Raw genomic sequence first — 19,088 nt, 5'->3', positions numbered from 1 at the left:
TCTCTCTCTCTCTCTCCCCCTGTCTGTCTATCTGTCTGTCTATCTGTCTCTCTATCTGTCTCTCTCTCTCTGTCTTTATCGCTCTCTGTGTCTCTCTCTTTCTTTCCCTATCTCTGTCTCCCTCTTCGTCTGTCTCTCTCTTGTTCTCTCTCTCTCTCTGTCTCCCCCCCTCTCCGTCCCTCTCCGTCCCTCTCTCTCTGTCTCTCTCTCTCTATCTCTCTCTCTCTCTCTCTCTGTCTCTGTCTTCCTCTCATTGCCTCTCTCTTCCTCTCTTCCCTTTGCCAAACACATTCACACAGACACACACATGCCTCTCACTTACTCTAACGTTGTACCAATCAATGTTTAAGTAAATAAAGGCCCCTATATCACCACTCTCTCTCTCTCTGTCTCTGTCTTCCTCTCATTGCCTCTCTCTTCCTCTCTTCCCTTTGCCAAACACATTCACACAGACACACACATGCCTCTCACTTACTCTAACGTTGTACCAATCAATGTTTAAGTAAATAAAGGCCCCTATATCACCAAACCTTTTGAATATCTCTTGTGATTTCCTTGTAGATTCACTCCTATATTTGGCTACTTAGAGGTCAACAGAATTTACTCAGCAGTTGATTATACCCGTTAAGCTTGGCAACTCAAATGCATCTAAGATATCCTCTCTCCCAGCACTACATTGTCTTCCCTAATTAATCCTGCCACCTTTTTCTCTTTTGCGATCTTTTCTGGGCACTTTGTGAATATTACATGTCACGTCCTCACTTTTAAATGAGAAACGAGCCTTGATGGGAAAGGATGGAGACCATCAGTCTAAGAAAAGGCTACAGGTTTTCCTCCTCTGTCACTATGACCTGGGCAGGATCCTTTTTTTTTGTAAAGATAGGTGCAAGGTATCACCAATCTCAGCCACGACCCCTTCTTCGATGTCTCTGATTGGCCTACTCCTCCTTCAGCCACTCATTTGTTATTTATATGTGTACAGAAGACTTTGGATTTCCCTGATGTTTGCTGCTAGTCTTCTCACATTGTTCCAGTTTGCTTCTCTTTTTTGACTTTCCACATTCCCCAAAACCTTTGGTGTTCAAGCAGATAAGAGAATGAGTTTATTTCATTAATTACTCAAAATCCAGTTTTTGAAAAGAGGACCTCTCCACTAATGTTGCTGAGCAATTTTTTTTCTGAAATTAGAATTCAATTTTATAGACCTAGGACTCAGTGAGGTAGAGTCATAGAGATGTACAGCACGGAAACAGACCCTTCAGTCCAACTTGTCTATGCCAACCAGATATCCAAATCCAATCTAGTCTCACCTGCCAGCACCTGGCTCATATCCCTCCAAACCCTTCCTATTCCTATACCCATCCAGATGCCTTTTAAATGTTGCAATTGTACTAGCCTCCACCACTTCTTCTGGCAGCTCATTCCATATACGTACCACCCTCTGCGTGAAAAAGTTGCCCCTTAGGTCTCTTTTATATCTTTCCTGTCTCACCCCAAACCTATGCCCTCTAGTTCTGGACTCCCCCACCCAAAGGAAAAGATTTTGTCTATTTATCCTATCCATGTCCTCCATGATTTTATAAACCTCGATAAGGTCACCTCTCAGCCTCCGATGCTCCAGGGAAAACAGCCCTAGCTTATTCAATCTCTCCCTATAGCTCAAATCCTCCAACCATGGCAACATCCTTGTAAATCTTTTCTGAACCCATTCAAATTTCACAACATCTTTCCGATAGGAAGGAGACAAGAATTGCATGCAGTATTCCAACAGTGGCCTAACCAATGTCCTGTATAGCCGCAATCTGACCTCCCAACTCCTGTATTCAATACTCTGACCAAGAAAGGAAAGCATACCAAACAGCTTTTTCACTATCCTATCTACCTGCGACTCCACTTTCAAGGAGCTATGAAGCTGCACTCCAAGGTCTCTTTGTTCACCAACATTCCCTAGGAACTTACCATTAAGTGTATAAGTCATGTCCTGGTTTGCTTTCCCAAAATGCAGCACCTCACATTTATCTAAATTAAACTCCTTCTGCCACTTCTCAGCTCATTGGCCCATCTGATCAAGATCCCGTTTTATTTGGAGGAAACCTTCTTTGCTGTCCACTACACCTCCAATTTTGGTGTCATCTGCAAACTTACTAACTGTCCTCTATGCTCACATAAAAATGATGAAAAGTAGTGGACCCAGCACCAATCCTTGGGGCACTCCATTGGTCACAGGCCTCCAATCTGAAAAACAACCCACCACCACCCTCTTTTGTCTTTTACCTTTGAGCCAGTTCTGTATCCAAATGGCTAGTTCTCCCTGTATTCCATGAGATCTAACCTTGCTAACCAGTATCCCATGGGGAACCTTGTCGAATGCCTTACTGAAGTCCATATAGATCACATCCACCGCTCTGCCCTCATCAATCCTCTTTGTTACTTCTTCAAAAAACTCAATCAAATTTGTTAGACATGATTTCCCACGCACAAAGCCATGTTGACTATCCCTAATCAGTCCTTGCCTTTCCAAATACGTGTACATCCTGTCCCTCAAGATTCTCTCCAAAAATGTGCCTACCACTGACATCAGGCTCACTGGTCTATAGTTCCCTGGCTTTTCCTTACCACCTTTGTTAAATAGTGGCACCACATTAGTCAACTTCTAGTCTTCCAGCACTTCACCTGTGACTATTGATAATACAAATATTTCAGTAAGAGGCCCAGCAATCACTGCTCTAGCTTCCCTCAGAGTTCTAGGGTACACTTGATCAGTTCCTGGGGATTTATCCATTTTTATGCATTTCAAGACATCCAGCACGTCCTCCTCTGTAATGTGGACATTTTTCAAGACATCACCATCTGTTTCCCTACATTCTATAAATACTGATGCGAAACACTCATTTAGTATCTCTCCCATCTCCTGCGGCTCCACACAAAGGCCACCTTGCTGATCTTTGAGGGGCACTATTCTCTCCCTAGTTACCCTTTTGTCCTTAATCTATCCTTTTCCATCAGTATTTTAAAACTAATAAAACTATGGTCGCTGTCCCTAAAGTGCGCCCCACCGACACCTGAGTCAGCTGCCCTGCCTTATTTCCCAAGAGTAGGTCAAGTTTTGCACCTTCTCTAATAGGTACATCCACATACTGAATCAGAAAATTGTCTTGTACACACTTAACAAATTCCTCTCCATCGAAACCCTTAACACTTTGGCAGTCCCAGTCTATGTTTGGAAAGTTAAAATCCCCTACCATATCCACCCTATTATTCTTACAGATAACTGAGATCTCCTTACAAATTTGTTTCTCAATTTCCCTCTGACGATTAGGGAGTCTATAATACAATTCCAATAAGGTGATCATCCCTTTCTTATTTCTCAGTTCCACCCAAATAACTTCCCTGGATGTATTTCTGGGAATAGTAATGCTATTCCTTATCAAAAACGCCACTCCCCGTCCTCTCTTGCCTCCCTTTCTGCCCTTCCTGTAGCATTTGTATCCTGGAACATTAAGCTGCCAGTCTTGTCCATCCTTGAGCCACAAATCTGTAATTGCTATGATATCCCAGTCCCATGTTCCTAACCATGCCCTGAGTTCATCTGCCTTCCCTGTTAGGCCTCTTGCATTGAAGTAAATGCAGTTTAATTTATCAGTCCTTCCTTGTTCTCTGCTTTGACCCTGCCTGCTCTGACTGTTTGACTCGCCTTTGTTCTCAACTGTACCAATCTCAGATTGATCTCTTTCCTCACTGTCTCCCTGGGTGTTCCGCCCCCCCACCTTACTAGTTTAAATCCTTCCAAGCAGCTCTAGCAAATCTCTCTGCCAGTAAATTAGCCCCCTTCCAATTTAGGTGCAATCTGTCCTCCTTGCACAGGTCACTTCTACTCCAAAAGAGCTTCCAATGTTCCAAAAATCCTTCTCCCATACACCAGCTCCTCAGCCATGCATTCATCTGCTGTATCCTCCTATTCCTGCCCTCACTCGCTCGTAGCACTGAGAGTAATCCAGATATTACTACTCTTTTTAAATTCCTGCCTAACCCTCTGTAATCTCTCTTCAGAATCTCAACCTTTTCCCTTCCTATGTCGTTGGTTCCAATGTGTGCAATGACCTTCTGCTGGCCCCTCTCCTTCTTGAGAACATTCTGCACCCTCTCTGAAACATCCTTTACCTTGGCACAAGGGAAGCAACACACTATTCTGATTTTTTTGCTGTTGGCCGCAGTCTGTCTGTACCTCGGACGAATACGATTGATCTCTTGGAACCCGACATATCCCTCGTTGCGTTAGAGCCAGTCTCAATGCCAGAAACTTAGCTGTTTGTGCTACATTCCCCTGAGAATCCATCACCCCCTATATATTCCAAAGCAGCATGTTTGAAATGGGGATAGCCACAGAAGACTCCTGCACTAACTGCCTACCTCTCTTACCTTTCCTTGAGTTAACCCATCTATGTGACTTTTCCTCCTTCCTATAACTGCCTTCCATCACATCCTCTTGCTCTTGTAAATTCCTCATTGCCTCTAATTGTCTCTCCAACCGATCCATTCAATCTAATAAGTTTCGCAACCAACGGCATTTATTGCAGATATAATTCTCAGTAACCTGTAAACTCTCCCTAAACTCCCACATCTGACAAGAAGAGCATATCACTCTACTAAAGGCCATTTTTGCTTCTTTCAATCTACAGATCCAGAAAATAGCACTGTCTTATTCCTCTACAAAACACTGCTCCAGGTTAAGTTAATACTTATGGCTTATACTTTAAATTTAATCAAGAGACATATCTCAATAAAACATACAATCATGACAGAAACCACTCTACTCAGTACTGTTTTCATGGCCAGAAGATGGGACACATAAAGACAGTGCTGGTCATTAAAGAAAGGTGCTGTGAGAAAAGATGTGGTAAAAGAAACTAAGCCAGTGGCATTACTCAAGGTAGTAAAGGAGACTGCAAGAAGAGCCGAGGAGCTGCAGGAGAGTGCACAGCTGAGGCAGCGCTGAGTATGGAGTGAGATCGTGATGTCTACAAAGAATTCGCCTCTGTGGGTAAAGTTTACTCAGAAAGACAGTGGGAGAAGGACAAGAAGTTATAATTTTGAGAGATACAGGATCCAACCAGTCGCTGATAGTAAGGGATGAGCGAATATGCACTCTTTCTGATCCATTACCCGGGAATGTGATCATTTGTGGGATAGATGGACAGAAATTGGACATTCCCCTATGTAAGATCAGGTTGGAGTGCCAACTTAAGACGGGGGAAATTACAGTGGGAGTGATTGACAGAATGTCAGTTCCAGGAAATCAGTTTGTTCTTGGGAATGATTTAGCAGGATCCAAGGTGGGAGTGACACCCCTTGTTGTGGAGAAGCCCAAAGAAGACCAAGAAACTGAAGAGTTAAAACAGAAATATTCTGGTATTTTCCCAGACAGTGCGGTAACCAGAATCCCACTATCATAGGTCTCAACGCGAAGCAAAAAGTACAGAGAAAGATAAAGGAATTGAGGTTCAGTTAGCAAATACCCTGTTTGACGTAATGGTGCAGGAAAAACCTGAACAGGCAGAGGGTCAGACAGAAGTGTTTAGTCCTGAAAGACTAAGAGACTTGCAACAGCACGACAAGATACAAAAGATATATATGTGGATGCATACTTTGAAAAGGAGGCAGAGAATATTCTGGAGGCTTATTATCTGAAAGATAGAATCCTAAGACTGAAATAGAGACCATGGCAGGTTTGTGCAGAGGAGCAATGGGCCGAAGTGCACCAGATTGCATTGCCAGTAGCAGGTGGTGTTACGGGTAGCACATGAACTACCTATAAGAGGTCACCTCTGGGTACAAAAGGCTCAGGCTAAGATACACAAACATTTTTATTGGCCTGGGATGTACAAGGATCTGGTTTACTTTTGCCGAATGTGTCATACGTGCCAAATGGTAGGTATGCCACAGGCGGTAATAAAACCAGCATCTTTGTTGCCAAGTCCCGCATTTAATGCGGGTTATAATTGATTGTGTAGGTCCACTCCCGAGAACTAAAAGTGGGAACCAGTACTTGTTAATCGTAATGGATGCCTTTACCAGATTTCGGGAGGCAATTCCATTACGGAGTATCAAGGCAAAAAAGGTGGTAGAGGAGTGAGTAGCTTTCTTCACACGGTATGGGCTACCCTGAGAGATTCAGCCGGACCAAGGGTCAAATTTTACTGCTGGACTGTTTAAGGAGGTTATGGATAGCTTAGGTATACAGCACTTTAAATCCAGTGCATATCATCCTGAATCCCAGGGAGCTTTAGAAAGATGGCATCAGACCTTGAAGACCATGTTGAGAGCATACTGTCAGGATTACCCAAATGACTGGAATAAAGGTATCCCATTTGTTTTGTTTGCCATTAGAGATGCCCCAAATGAATCTACTCAGTTCACTCCCTTAAGAGTTAATATTCGGTCATGAAATGAGAGGCCCTTTGAAATTAATTAAAGAAAAATTGACAGAATCAAAGTCGGAGATCTCACACTTAGATTATGTATTGGGGCTGAGGGAGAGACTAAATCGAATAGGTGAGTTAGCTAAACAGCACCTAAAGAGGGCACAGTATGGAATGAAACAGGTGGGAGATAAAAGCTTTGAGACTCTGACGCTTTCCTGAGGGGATAACATATTAGTACTGTTACCAGTGATAGGAAATCTCTTCAAAGTCAGGTTTCATGGTCCCTATAAAATTGAGAAAAAGTTGAGTCAGGTGATCTATTTAGTAAAGGTGCCAGATAGAAAAAAAAGTATTGAGTATGTCATGTGAACATGTTAAAACCGTGTTATACTAGGTGAGAAAGAACTGGAGCAACAAGTGTTAGTTACTGCCTTGCAGAGTGAGGAATCAAGTCCAGATGATTTGGATTTTAGATTGCCTCAAAATAGATTTAAAAATGAAGAAATCCTTGAGGAGTGGGATAGGTTAGTAAGCTATCTGTCTCAGGAGCATAGAACGCAGTTGAAAGATTTGTTACTGCAGTATAAGGTCTATGTAAGAATCAGATGGGGAGGACTAATGCTATTGTAGATGAAGTAGGGAATACTGCTTCAATAAAACAACACCACTATTGGCTTAATCCTTTCAAAGCCAGATAGGTCCAGATGGAGGTGGAGGCCATGCTCGACGAGGATATCATCAAGCCAGGCCAGAGCAAGTGGAGTTCACCGATCATCTTAGTTCCCAAACCGGATGGGACTCAACGATTCTGCGTGCAATATCGGAAAATCAACGCCGTTACAAAATCGACTCATATCCAATTCCTAGACTGAAGGACTGTATCGAGAAAGTTGGACCACCCAGTTATATCACCAAGTTGGACTTAATGCGTGGTTACTGGCAGGTACCTTTAACAGAGACAGCAAAAGAAATTTCTGCGTTTGTAACCGCAAATGGGCTATATCAGTTTAAAGTGATGCTGTTTGGAATGAAGAACGCATCCGTCACATTCCAAAGACCCATTACAGAGTTGTGGCTGGGTTAACAAACTGTGCAATTTTTTTGGATGATGTAGTGATCTTCAATAAGTCCTGGAAAGATCACATGGTGCAGTTTGCAGATCTCTTTGAACGACGATGAGAAGCAAAACTGGCGATAAACTTAAATAAAACGGAATTCACGAAAGCAGAGGTGATGTTCTTGGGACATGACATCGGTCATGGAAGGTTGACCGCATGGGACGCCAAAGTGAAGGCCATCAAGGAATTTCCACAACCAACCTTGAAGGAAGAGATGCTTCAATTCTTAGGACTCAGCAGATTCTGTTAGAAGTTTGTTCCAAACTTCAGCGATGTAGTGGCACTATTAACCAATTTGCTGAAGAAGAACACAAAGTTTCAGTGAACAGAATAATGTCAGGAGGCATTCAACCATTTGAAAGCCATGTTAACCACCAGACCAGTTTTAGCTACACCAAACTTTTCAAAACCTTTTAAAGTCGCCATCGATGCTAGTGACATAGGAATTGGACCTGTACTCCCACAGGAAGATGAAGATGGGATTGAACTGCCAGTTGGTTACTTTTCAAAGAAGATGTACATCCACCAGAGGAAATACTCCACAATCGAAAAGGAACTATTGAGTTTGGTACTGGTCTTACAACATTTTAATCTGTATGTCACAAGCAATGTGTCGGAGACTATTGTATTCGCGGATCATGATCCACTTACATTCTTCAAACACTTTAAAGACAAGAATGTGAGACTATTTTGTTGGACTCTTACATTACAGACTTGTGTGTGTCTGTGTGTGTAGTGCAGTGGGGTCACCTGTAGTGTGACATAAACCCAAGGTCCCGGTTGAGGCCATTTCCATTGGTACCGAGCTTGGCTATTGTTAAACTTCAGTTGAGAATGTAACTTTAAGAAAGTTCTGGGATTTATATATGAAAGAACTGAAACCAACATATTCATTCTAAAAAGTGAGAAACTCAACAAAAATCCAAGACTTTTTCAATATATAATTTTAGTTATATCACACCGTAAACTTCTGCTATAAATTCTGTGTACTACAATCTTATATTTCACAGCCACCTGATGAAGGAGCAGCGCTCTGAAAGCTAGTGCTTCCAAATAAACCTGCTGAACTATAATTTGATGTTGTGAGATTTTTAATAGAAAAACAGCAGTAGTTGATCCTGTCATCCCTAATGCCACAGGTGAAATGTTAGTGTCCAATACCTCTCACCTGACACCGATTGGAAAGCGCAGTATTTTTTTTCCTAATGATATTGGTTAATATAGAGGAAGAATAATCAACTGGTAGAGAGCCAACTTAACTGGAACAAGAAAGATAGAATTAATAGTAACTTGGAAAAATGTGGATTAATTTAGAAAATTTAGGATGGATTTGCTGAGGGAAAATCATGAATGACTTGTTTGAGTTTTATTTTGAAGAGATAGCAGTCATGTTTGAGGACAAATCTGTTGGTGTGGTGGACATGGACTTATAGATCTTTTGATACAGTACTGTGCAACAGACAAATGAGGAAAGTGATAGGTCTTGGAATAAAAGGGACAGTAGCAACATGGTTACAGAATTGGCTGAGTGATAGGACAGAGTGTCATAGTTAATGGACTTTTTTTCTGAGGAGGAAGGCTTGTTGTGGTAATCCTCATGAGTCATTATTCTTTTTTATTCATTCTTGGGATATGGGCATCGGTGCCTAGGCCAGCATTTATTTCCCATTTTTTTTTGACCTTGAGAAATTGGTGAGCTGTCATCTTGAACTGCTGCAGTGAACTGGTACAGGTACACCCACAAAGCTTTTTGAGTGGGAATGTCCGAATTTTGTCCCTGCAGTACTGGTCGAACAGTGATATATTTTCAAGTCAGGATGGTGAGTGGCTTTTTTTTTTGGCGGGAACTTGCAAGTGATGGCATTCCCATTGTGTCTGCTGTCTTGTCTTCATAGATGATAGTGGTTGTGGTTTTAGGAGGTGCTGCCCAAGGAACCTTGGTAAATATCTGCAGTGTATCTTGTAAATGATGCATATTGCTGCCAGTGAGTGTCAGTGGTGGATAAAATGAATGTTTGTTGATGTGGTGCTTACTATCAAACAGACTGTTTTGTTCTGGATGCAGTAATGCCTCTGTTGTTTGAGCTGCAATAATCCAGGCAAGTGGGGAGTATTCCATCACACTCTTGATTTGTGCCTTATAGATAGTTGACAGGCTTTGGGGAGTCAGAAGGTGAGTTGCTCACTGCACGATTCCTAGCATTTGACCTGTTCTTGCATTGCTCATCCAGTTTAGTTTCTGGTCAATGGTAATCATCAGGATGTTGGTATTGGGAAATTGAATGATGGTAATGCCATTGAATATTAAAGGAAAATGGGTACATTCTGTATTGTTAAAGATGGTCATTTCTTGCACTGGTGTGGCATGAACGTTACTTGCCGCTTGTCAGCCCAAGTTTGGATATTGTTCAACAACAAAAACAGAAATTACTGGAAAAAAAGCAGGTCACGCAGCATCTGTGGAGAAAAATCACAGTTAATGTTTTGAGTCTAGTGAGAACCCACTGGACCTGAAATGTTAACTCTGATTTCTGTCCACAGATGCTGCCAGACCTGCTGACTTTTTCCAGCAATTTCTGTTTTTGTTTCTGATTTCCAGCATTCACAGTTCTTTTGTTTTTTTTGGATATTGTTCAAGTCTTGCTGCACTTAGACATGGACTGCTTCATTATCTGAGGAGTAGTGAATGGTGCTAAACATGATGAAATCATCAGCAAACATCTTCACTTCTGATCTTATGAGGGAGGGAAGGTCATTGGTGAACTAATTGAAGCTTGTTGGGCCTACGAAACTACCTTGAGGATCTCCTGCAACAATGTCCTGAAGCTAAAATATGTGACCTCCAACAAACACAGCAAATTTATTTTATACGAGATAAGACTCCAAGAGGCAGAAAGCGTTTCCCTTGATTTTTAAAAAAACTGAACCAGTAATAATATCACAATGCCATCTCCTCACCTGGGACCCTGAGAAATAAATTACTTAGTTCTTGAAGTAAAGGGAACAATTTCAAAGATTAGAGATGTCACAAAACTTGGAAACATTGTAAATTGTGAGGTGGACAGTACAGAACTTTAAAGGGACATTGACAAGTTGGTGGAGTGGGCGAATAGGTAGTGTACAGTAAACATGGTGAGGCCATATTGTTAGGCCTTACTGTGGTAGCTCTCTGGAACTCAAGTCTCGCTGATGCCAGAGTCATCACAAAAGTTAAAGATCTTATCAATCCCCAGAAATCCTAATTTGCCTGTCTTTTTAAACTCAAGAAAGGACCAGGTTTCCATACTTAAATATTACATAAATAAATTTTAGCTACAAGTAAACAATTCTGAATCATCAGTAATAACTCTACTAGTTAAAATTCTAACCTCCTTCTGAAACCTCCTCTATATACGTTCAGAGATACAAAATAAAATTGGCAGAATAAAATAAACTTAAGGATCTTCAATGGCTTCTGTCCACATATTTTGCTGAGATAATTATTTTGCTCACCGGGGACCTGCTGTTTGGTCTCTCTTATTTAGATACTTTCATTTGCTTGCAGGAGGCACATGGGCGATTGGTTAAAAACCTGTAAAGTTTTTGTCTTATAGGTTAAAAACAAGAGATTTTACAGCAACTGTTGAGGGAAAATAAATTGACTTTCTTCAGGCTTCAGGTTTTCAGAACAATACCACGTCTCTTTACAGATTGAATGCTTCACATCCTCTCAACTACATGAGAGCCAATCACATAGTTATTGGTAGGCAGCACATCTCTGTTAGTCATAACTGGTCTCGACTCCACGGACCTATCAGATACTTGTTGCCAACTGAAACTCGCCTTGTGTACAGTCCCTAGTGCCAGTATATCTGAAACTGAACTTCCCTCACTAATTGAACAAAGAACACTGTAAGCAGCACTACACTATGTGTTGAAAGCTAGCTTTTTAAAAGTGCAACAATCCCTTCCACAATCTTTGGCTTTTAAAAAAAGTCCTTTTCCCATTCAGTCCACAACCAAAATTACAGAAAAATAAAAATAAAAAATAAAAAGGGACGGCATGGTGGCTCAGTGGTTCGCACTGCAGCCTCACAGTGCCAGGGACCCAGGTTTGGTTCCAGCCTCGGGCGACTGTGTGGAGTTTGCACATTCTCCCTGTGTCTGCGTGGGTTTCCTCCGAGTACTTTGGTTTCCTCCCACAATCGCAAGATGTGTAGGTTAGGTGAATTGGCCGTGCTAAATTGCCCATAGTGTTCAGGGATGTGTAGGTTACGTGCATTAGTCAGGGCTAAATGTTAGGGAATGGGTTTGGGTGGGATACTCTTCGGAGGGTTGTGTGAACTTGTTGGGCTGAAGGACCTGTTTCCACATCAATATAGAGGAGCTGATACCTCTGGTCAGACAATATATTTTAGGCATGAGGTCTTATTTGGAGTCTGTCTGTGTCTTTTATTTCCAAAGTAAGAGTTTATAAAATACCTCATTGACTGACTGTTTACAAATTGTGTGCTCTTTGAACAAAATAGAATGTATCTGCGAACACAATATAAAAGACACAGATAGACTCCAAACAAGTCCTCATGCCTAAAATACATTGTCTGATAGTATGTTGATAACACCTTAAGTTGCTTGGGGCAGTGATTTGAAAGAAATTCTGGGATTTACATATTAATCAATCAAACTTGCACCTCCATTCTAACTGGTTAAATATTTGAGAGCCATCTTATGTGTATTTAGTACATTCGCACGAATTGTATGACCTTTTGATCTTTTCGTTATGAATTCTGTGTCGAAGGTCTTCCTCTCTCACTAACACCTGATGAAGGAGCAGTGCTCCGAAAGCTAGTGTTTCAAATAAACCTCTTGGGCTATAACCTGGTGTCGTGTGATCTTTCACCTTTAGTGGTGCTGGAAGAGCACAGCAGTTCAGGCAGCATCCAAGGAGCTTCGAAATCGACGTTTTGGGCAAAAGCCCTTCATCAGGAGTCATTGTTTGTACCTCTTTCACCTTGTCCAATCCAGTCCAATCCATCTCCACATCACCACATAAACACAATGTCTTTAAAAGTAGGTCAGAGGCTAGGAATACTGAGAGTAACTCACCCCCTGACTCTCTGAAGTCTGTAAATCATCTACAAAACACAAGTCAGGAATGTGATGGAAAACGCCCCACTTGCCTAAATGAGTTCAGCTCCAGCAACATTCAAGAAGGTTGATGCCATCCAAGACAAAATAGCCCATTTAATTGGCACTAAATCCACAGTCACTGTCTCCACTATTGATGCTCAGCAGCAGTGTATACTACCTACAAACTGCATTGCAGAACTTCACCAAAGATCATCAGAAAACACCTTCCAAACCCACAATCACTTCCATCTAGAAAGACAAGGACAGCAGATACATGGGAATACTACTATCTTCAAGTTCTCCTTCAAGCCACTTCCCATCCTGACTTGGAAATATATTGCTGTTCCTTCACTGTCACTGGGTCAAAATCCTGAAATTCCCTCCGTAATGGCATTGTGAGTCAACCTACAGCAGGTGGACTGTAGTGGTTCAAGAAGGCAGCTCACCACCACATTCTCAAGGGCAACTAGGGATGGGCAATAAATGCTGGCCAGCTAACAACACCCACATCACACAAATGAATTTTTTAAAAATTGCGTAAGAGCTTTATATGAATAGTTCCAAAGATGGAAACGTTCAGTTATGCGAGGATAAATTGGTGAAGTTGGGAGTGTTTTCCTTGAAAGGAGGAGCCTAAGGGGAGATTTGGCAAATGTTTTCACATTGATCATATGTCTGAACAGAGTAGTTGGGGGGAAACTGTCCAACTGATAAAGGAATTGAGAACCAGAAGACATGGATTTTAAGTGGTTTGCAAAAGAAGCAAATGAGAGTTGAAAACAAACCTCTGCACGCAGTTAGTGGTCCAGGTTTGGGAATGCACTATCTGCAAAGTCGGTAGAAGTGGGTTCAATTGAGGCATTCAAAAAAACCATTAGCTGATTTTAAAACAGACTTAAGTGCTGAGTTATGGCAAAAGACTTGAGTTTGACACTAAGTCCACATGCTCAGAGAGTCGGTGCAGACACAATAGGCTGAATAGCCCCCTTACGAAGTGTAACAATTCTGGGATGCAATATTAACCTTTTACTTGAGCTAACAATATAGTTTTCAATTAATTTGCACTACTTGTTGAAAAAGGAAGCCTTTTTGTAGACTACAGTTTACTCGCAATGCATTTTTGACCATCAGCAGTTTTATATTGTTAATTGTTATCCAGGCGAAACCTAACAGTCTGTCCGATTCTGGAAGGTGAGCAGCAACTTCGTTTGTTGAATTTCCAGCACAATCTCATCACTCAAATTCAACACCTCTCCAGTCTCCGACGCCTTATTTTCTTGGACCTTTACAACAATCGGATTGAGGAAATCTCTGGTCTTTCTTCTCTGAAGTCGCTTCGTGTCCTTATGTTGGGCAAAAACAGGTATAAAACATTCATTAGTGAGTACAGGAAGGAGATTGTTTTGTCACTTAACCAGGCAAATAAATAAGAGTCATACAGCTTGGAAACAGACCTGTTGAAGAAACTGTTGAAGTCCACATTGATGCCCTGGGGTTGAAGTGTTCCGAGGCGGAAGATGAGGCGTTCTTCCTCCAGGCGTCTGGTGGTGAGGGAGCGGTGGTGAAGGAGGCCCAGGACCTCGATGTCCTCGGCAGAGTGGGAGGGGGAGTTGAAATGTTGGGCCACGGGGCGGTTTGGTTGATTAGTGCGGGTGTCCCGGAGATGTTCCCTAAAGCGCTCTCTAGGAGGCGTCCAGTCTCCCCAATGTAGAGGAGACCGCATTGGGAGCAACGGATACAATAAATGATATTGGTGGATGTGCAAGTAAAACTTTGGATGTGGAAGGCTCCTTTAGGGCCTTGGATAGAGGTGAGGGACAGAGAGGAATATAACTGACCATTGGAGAGGGCAGTGAATAGATAGGTATCCACCTTGTCTACCTGTGACACAAATTTCAAATAACTACTGTTAAGACGGACCCGCGGGGTCCCGTCTTTGCGTGTTCTTTCGGAAGGAGAGACTCACACTGGCAACTATGGTTAGACGCAGACAGCAGTTTATTCACAGAATCTTAACTGGTACAACGAATCTACAAGCTTGCATTCGTTGGAGAAGGCGTTCTCCCTTCTCGTTCAAACTTGACACAATTATACTTCGCGCTGCCTGGAGTCCCCGGTCAGTTCGCCTTCCCCATTGGTCCATTCATCTGCGTGCGCTGGGGATCCGTCCTCCTATTGGCCGCATCGAAGTGCCTGTCCAGCTCCTGCTGTGCTTGACAATGGCTCAGCCATCCCCGGGAGCGGTTCTGATCCCGTATTCAATAGTTCATTGTTTCAAGGAATTACTATGTGTCTGACAGGCTAGCCATTTTCAATAGTTTCAGTTTAACTAAATTGACAATTACACTTATGAACTTTAGACTTAAATAGAGCCATTCACACTCACTAGTTACAGGTTCTGATAGAGCAATTCACACTTGTCTAACAGTTACAGATTCCGATCGGTTTCTTTATTAATCCCGAGTTTCGATGGGGCAATTGATACTGGCTGGTATTTACAGGCTCCAAGATTTAATTAACATTATGCATATCCCTTACAAGCTCCAGCAGTCATGCAGTCGCCTGCAGCAGCTCGCTTGACTGTTGTTAACCATTTCAGGGCTGGAAGTGTCACCCTCCCTAGCCCTACATTAAACACCCCAGTGAAATCTCCCCAACACTAGCCAGGGCCCTTTAGTTGATTGTATAAGTCCTGTCCTTGTTTGTATGGCCAAAACACAATACCTCGCATTTATTCAAATTAAATTCCATCTGCCACTCCTCATTCCATTGACCCAGTTGATTAGGATGTTTTTGTAATTGTAGATAACCTTCTTCACTGTTCACTCAATGTAAGAGGACTTGTCTTTTTCTTGCCTCTCAACTAGCCTGGGGTTTTTAATCTGATCAAAAGAGTACCTGATTCTATGTGGCTGTTGATATATATTGTGGCATGAAAATCATCAAGGTGTAGGCTGTACAGACCAGCAGGAGATCTTCATCTGTCCATAATTTTCAGATGCTAACATTTCTAACTGTTGTGAGCAAAGATAAATGTGAGCAAAGTGTCTGTTTTGTCCTCTTTTACCCTATTTGTCTCACAACTGATCATTCATTCTGATGTAACAACTGAAGATGGTAGCTTTTATTTAAATGTCTACATGAAAGCTGTGTTTAAAACACGTAAACTGAAATTCTGTTACATTTAGAGACAACTTTATGTGGAATGTTTATAATATGAGTAAATAAAAGCGAATGAGATCCAGCTCTTCCTCCCCACCCCATTTCTAATAAACTCCAGTCTATTGAACCTCTTCCTGTCCCCTCATGCCTACTCTTATCATAAATGTAAAATATCTCCTCTCCTCCGCTGTAACATTCTACCTTTAAAACCACTATCCACTTTCCAACATCAAAAAGAAACAAACCAAAAATGACATGGTGGCACAGTGGTTAGCACTGCTGTCAGTGCCAGGGACCCAAGTCGATTCCACCCTACGGATATCCATCTGTGTGCAGTTTGCATGTTCTCATGTCTGTGTGGTTTCCTCTGGGTACTCGGTTTCCGCCAACAGTCCAAAAATGTGCACGCTCGGTGGATTGGCAATGCTAAATTGCCTATAGTATCTAGGTATGTGTAGGTTAGATGGGCTAGCGAAAGTAAATGCAGGGTTATGGGGATAGAGGGTTGGGTCTGGATAGGATGCTCTTTGGAGGGTCAGTGCAGACTTGATGGGCTGAATGGCCTGTTTCCACACTGTAAGAGTTCTGTGATTCAATGAAAAACAGAAATGCTGGAATTATTCTGCAGAATTAGTGGATCTGTGGAGTGTGAAATAGAGTTAGTATTTCAGGTTGATAATATTTCAAAAATTGCCCTTAATTCAGTCCTTTTAAACTATCACTCTACTTCCAACCTCCTTTCCCTCTCCTAAAATCTTGAATGTGTTTTCAAGTCTGTACATATCTTTTCCATAACTTCATGTTTCAACCTCAATAATCAAGTTTCTGCTCCAATTGCAACACTGAAATGATCTGAAGGATTCTTTTCTATGACTGTAACCACGGTGCACTTTCACACTTCATCTTTCTTGACCTAACACCAGTCCTTGATATGTTGACTGCACCATCCCTTTTCTACAGCTCTCTATGTTGCCTAACTTTATGGTGCTTTCCTCAGCTTGGTTCTACTCCACCTCTCCAACTGCAGCCAGAAGATCTTGAGTGGTTACTTTATTTTTCATCACCATAGCATCACTTGAGGTTGCATCAGTTGCAGTGTTCCATGTGGATTTAACCTTATTCTCCATTTCCTCACCTACATACTAAGTAATGTGTGACAAAGGCGGGTATGTTTAGGTTAGATCACAATTCCATTGAATGGCAAAACGGCTTCCTATTTGCTGACTCCTCCTTCTTCTGGCTTCTGGTAACAACATATTCATGCGTGAAACTAGTTTACAATTGTATGGTATGGTGGCTTCTGAAATAATGCAATAGTTCTGTTCTCATGCGTTCTCGCTTTATAAGAAAATCACACAATAGCTGGGCCGTTTAAACTAATGGGGTCGGAATCGCGTTATAGCCAATACAGGTAGGGATAGTTCGCATTCTACAAATAATGGTTAAAATTCTTCAATCGTATTAAATCCAATTTGCACTGAAAAAATGTGCAATATAAAGTATTGTTTACCAATTTCACTCCTCAACCACATTGTTTTACTGTCCTCGTGCTCTGAGTCAGCTTGTTCAACATAATGTTTTGAATGAACTAACCCCACCTCCTCTTACCCGCTACCTCTGATCCCTTCCTATCAGCAAGACAGTAATTATTGCTGTTGCCCTGCATGGATACCACAGATTTTACTCCACTTACTAACCACTCTCTCGAGATGAGTAACCTTGATGTCTTTTCCATGTTCTTGTAGGCCTATGTTCTGTCCATGATTAAAACCCACTTAATTCCCATCTCCATAATATTGGTTCTCATCTCTATGTGGAGAAAGTGAGGTCTGCAGATGCTGGAGATCAGAGCTGAAAATGTGTTGCTGGAAAAGCGCAGCAGGTCAGGCAGCATCCAGGGAACAGGAGAATCGACGTTTCGGGCATAAGCCCTTCTTCAGGATTCCTGAAGAAGGGCTTATGCCCGAAACGTCGATTCTCCTGTTCCCTGGATGCTGCCTGACCTGCTGCGCTTTTCCAGCAACACATTTTCGGCTCTCATCTCTATGTCACTACTAGCATTAACAATTCCAGTGTTCTCCAGGCTGACCTCCATTTTCTATAGTTTAAACTTTAGCTTATCTAAATCTTCACTTCCCAAATCCTGTCCCACCCCTATCTTCACTGATCTACAGTATCTTCCAAACCCTAGCGTTCTCAAATCTAACACTCATTGATGTATCTCATTCTCTCCGACTCCGCCTTACAACAGGTTCCCAGCCCAAAGCTCTCATTTTAATCATCTCTATCCTCTTGTGCAGAACACTTTTACCACCTCAGTTTCAGTTTTGATGACATCAAACACTTAAACCTTGCTTTTTAATTCTGTCCTTAGGTTGCTTTACTTCTCCTGTTAAATTCAACATCTGACCAAACCTTCGGTTTCTCCCGGTATTGTTTTTATTCTGTCTTTTCATTTTGATTATGTTTTTTAAGGGCCTTGGGGATTTCTATGAGCTGTTAAGCCAACAGTTGGATAGTGCTCTTCAAGCTGTCTTCGTCATAGCTTTCATACACATACTTGCCTTCCTTAGGTAAGCCAAGTTGGTGCCACAGCCTACAAGTGGTATAGTGACTGCAATAATGATTTGGATTCTGACTGTGTGATTTCTGACTGCAATAAGCTACTTTTGTGGAAGAAATGCCCAGTAAACTGAATAAATTGTGTAATTATTATCCTTTTTGATTTTGAAGTATTTTTCTTTCTCCTTATCTGTATTATATTCTCAGTAAATAGTGGTAGCAATTTAATTGCCACTGACAAGGGGAAATGTGATGCCTGGGGTTATTGTGACATTTTGAGCTTCCTCCTGAAGATGTACCAAGCTCTATGAAATGTTATATGCAAGTTTTGCATTAATTATTTTCCTTTCTAACAGAACTACAAATATTATTGGGTGTGCCAATAATCGAGCTGCACAATTTCACACAACATCTAACTAATTGTCTAATTAAGTCACCAAGATGATCAGTTTGCCTGATTGGCTCCTGTTCAAGACATAAGTAATTCAGACCAGGTTTTGTCATTAACAGGAAAGTAACTATTTATTATAAGCAGCCAAAACAGAAATGAATTACTCATTACTACAATGCAACTTAAAACCTATCCTTTTCAAACCCAAACACACACACATTTGTTCATGAATTAAAGAAATAAAAACAGACTATTAAACGCAAAAGAGTCCATACCAGAAGTGTGGGATGAAGTGTTTCTCAGAGATCTTTTGATTGTCACCAT

General features: G+C 41.6%; 1 protein-coding gene across 4 annotated transcripts in view; it reads left to right on the top strand.

Annotated features, from left to right (window-relative positions):
- The window catches only part of LOC122542505 (leucine-rich repeat-containing protein 49), a 271,158-nt gene that overhangs the window by 90,295 nt on the left and 161,775 nt on the right, over nt 1–19,088 (top strand). For 3 of the 4 annotated variants that reach the window (XM_043680301.1, XM_043680305.1, XM_043680303.1), the window contains one exon: nt 13,809–14,012. The exons of the other annotated variant lie outside the window; for it this stretch is intronic. In XM_043680301.1, coding sequence (XP_043536236.1) covers nt 13,809–14,012 — 204 coding nt within the window. The remainder of the gene's footprint in view (nt 1–13,808; nt 14,013–19,088) is intronic. 4 annotated transcript variants of the gene reach the window in all.

Source organism: Chiloscyllium plagiosum, chromosome 40, assembly GCF_004010195.1.
Source record: "Chiloscyllium plagiosum isolate BGI_BamShark_2017 chromosome 40, ASM401019v2, whole genome shotgun sequence".
In the NCBI taxonomy this organism is placed as follows: Eukaryota; Metazoa; Chordata; class Chondrichthyes; order Orectolobiformes; family Hemiscylliidae; genus Chiloscyllium; species Chiloscyllium plagiosum.
This window is presented reverse-complemented; position numbering and strand designations above follow the sequence as displayed.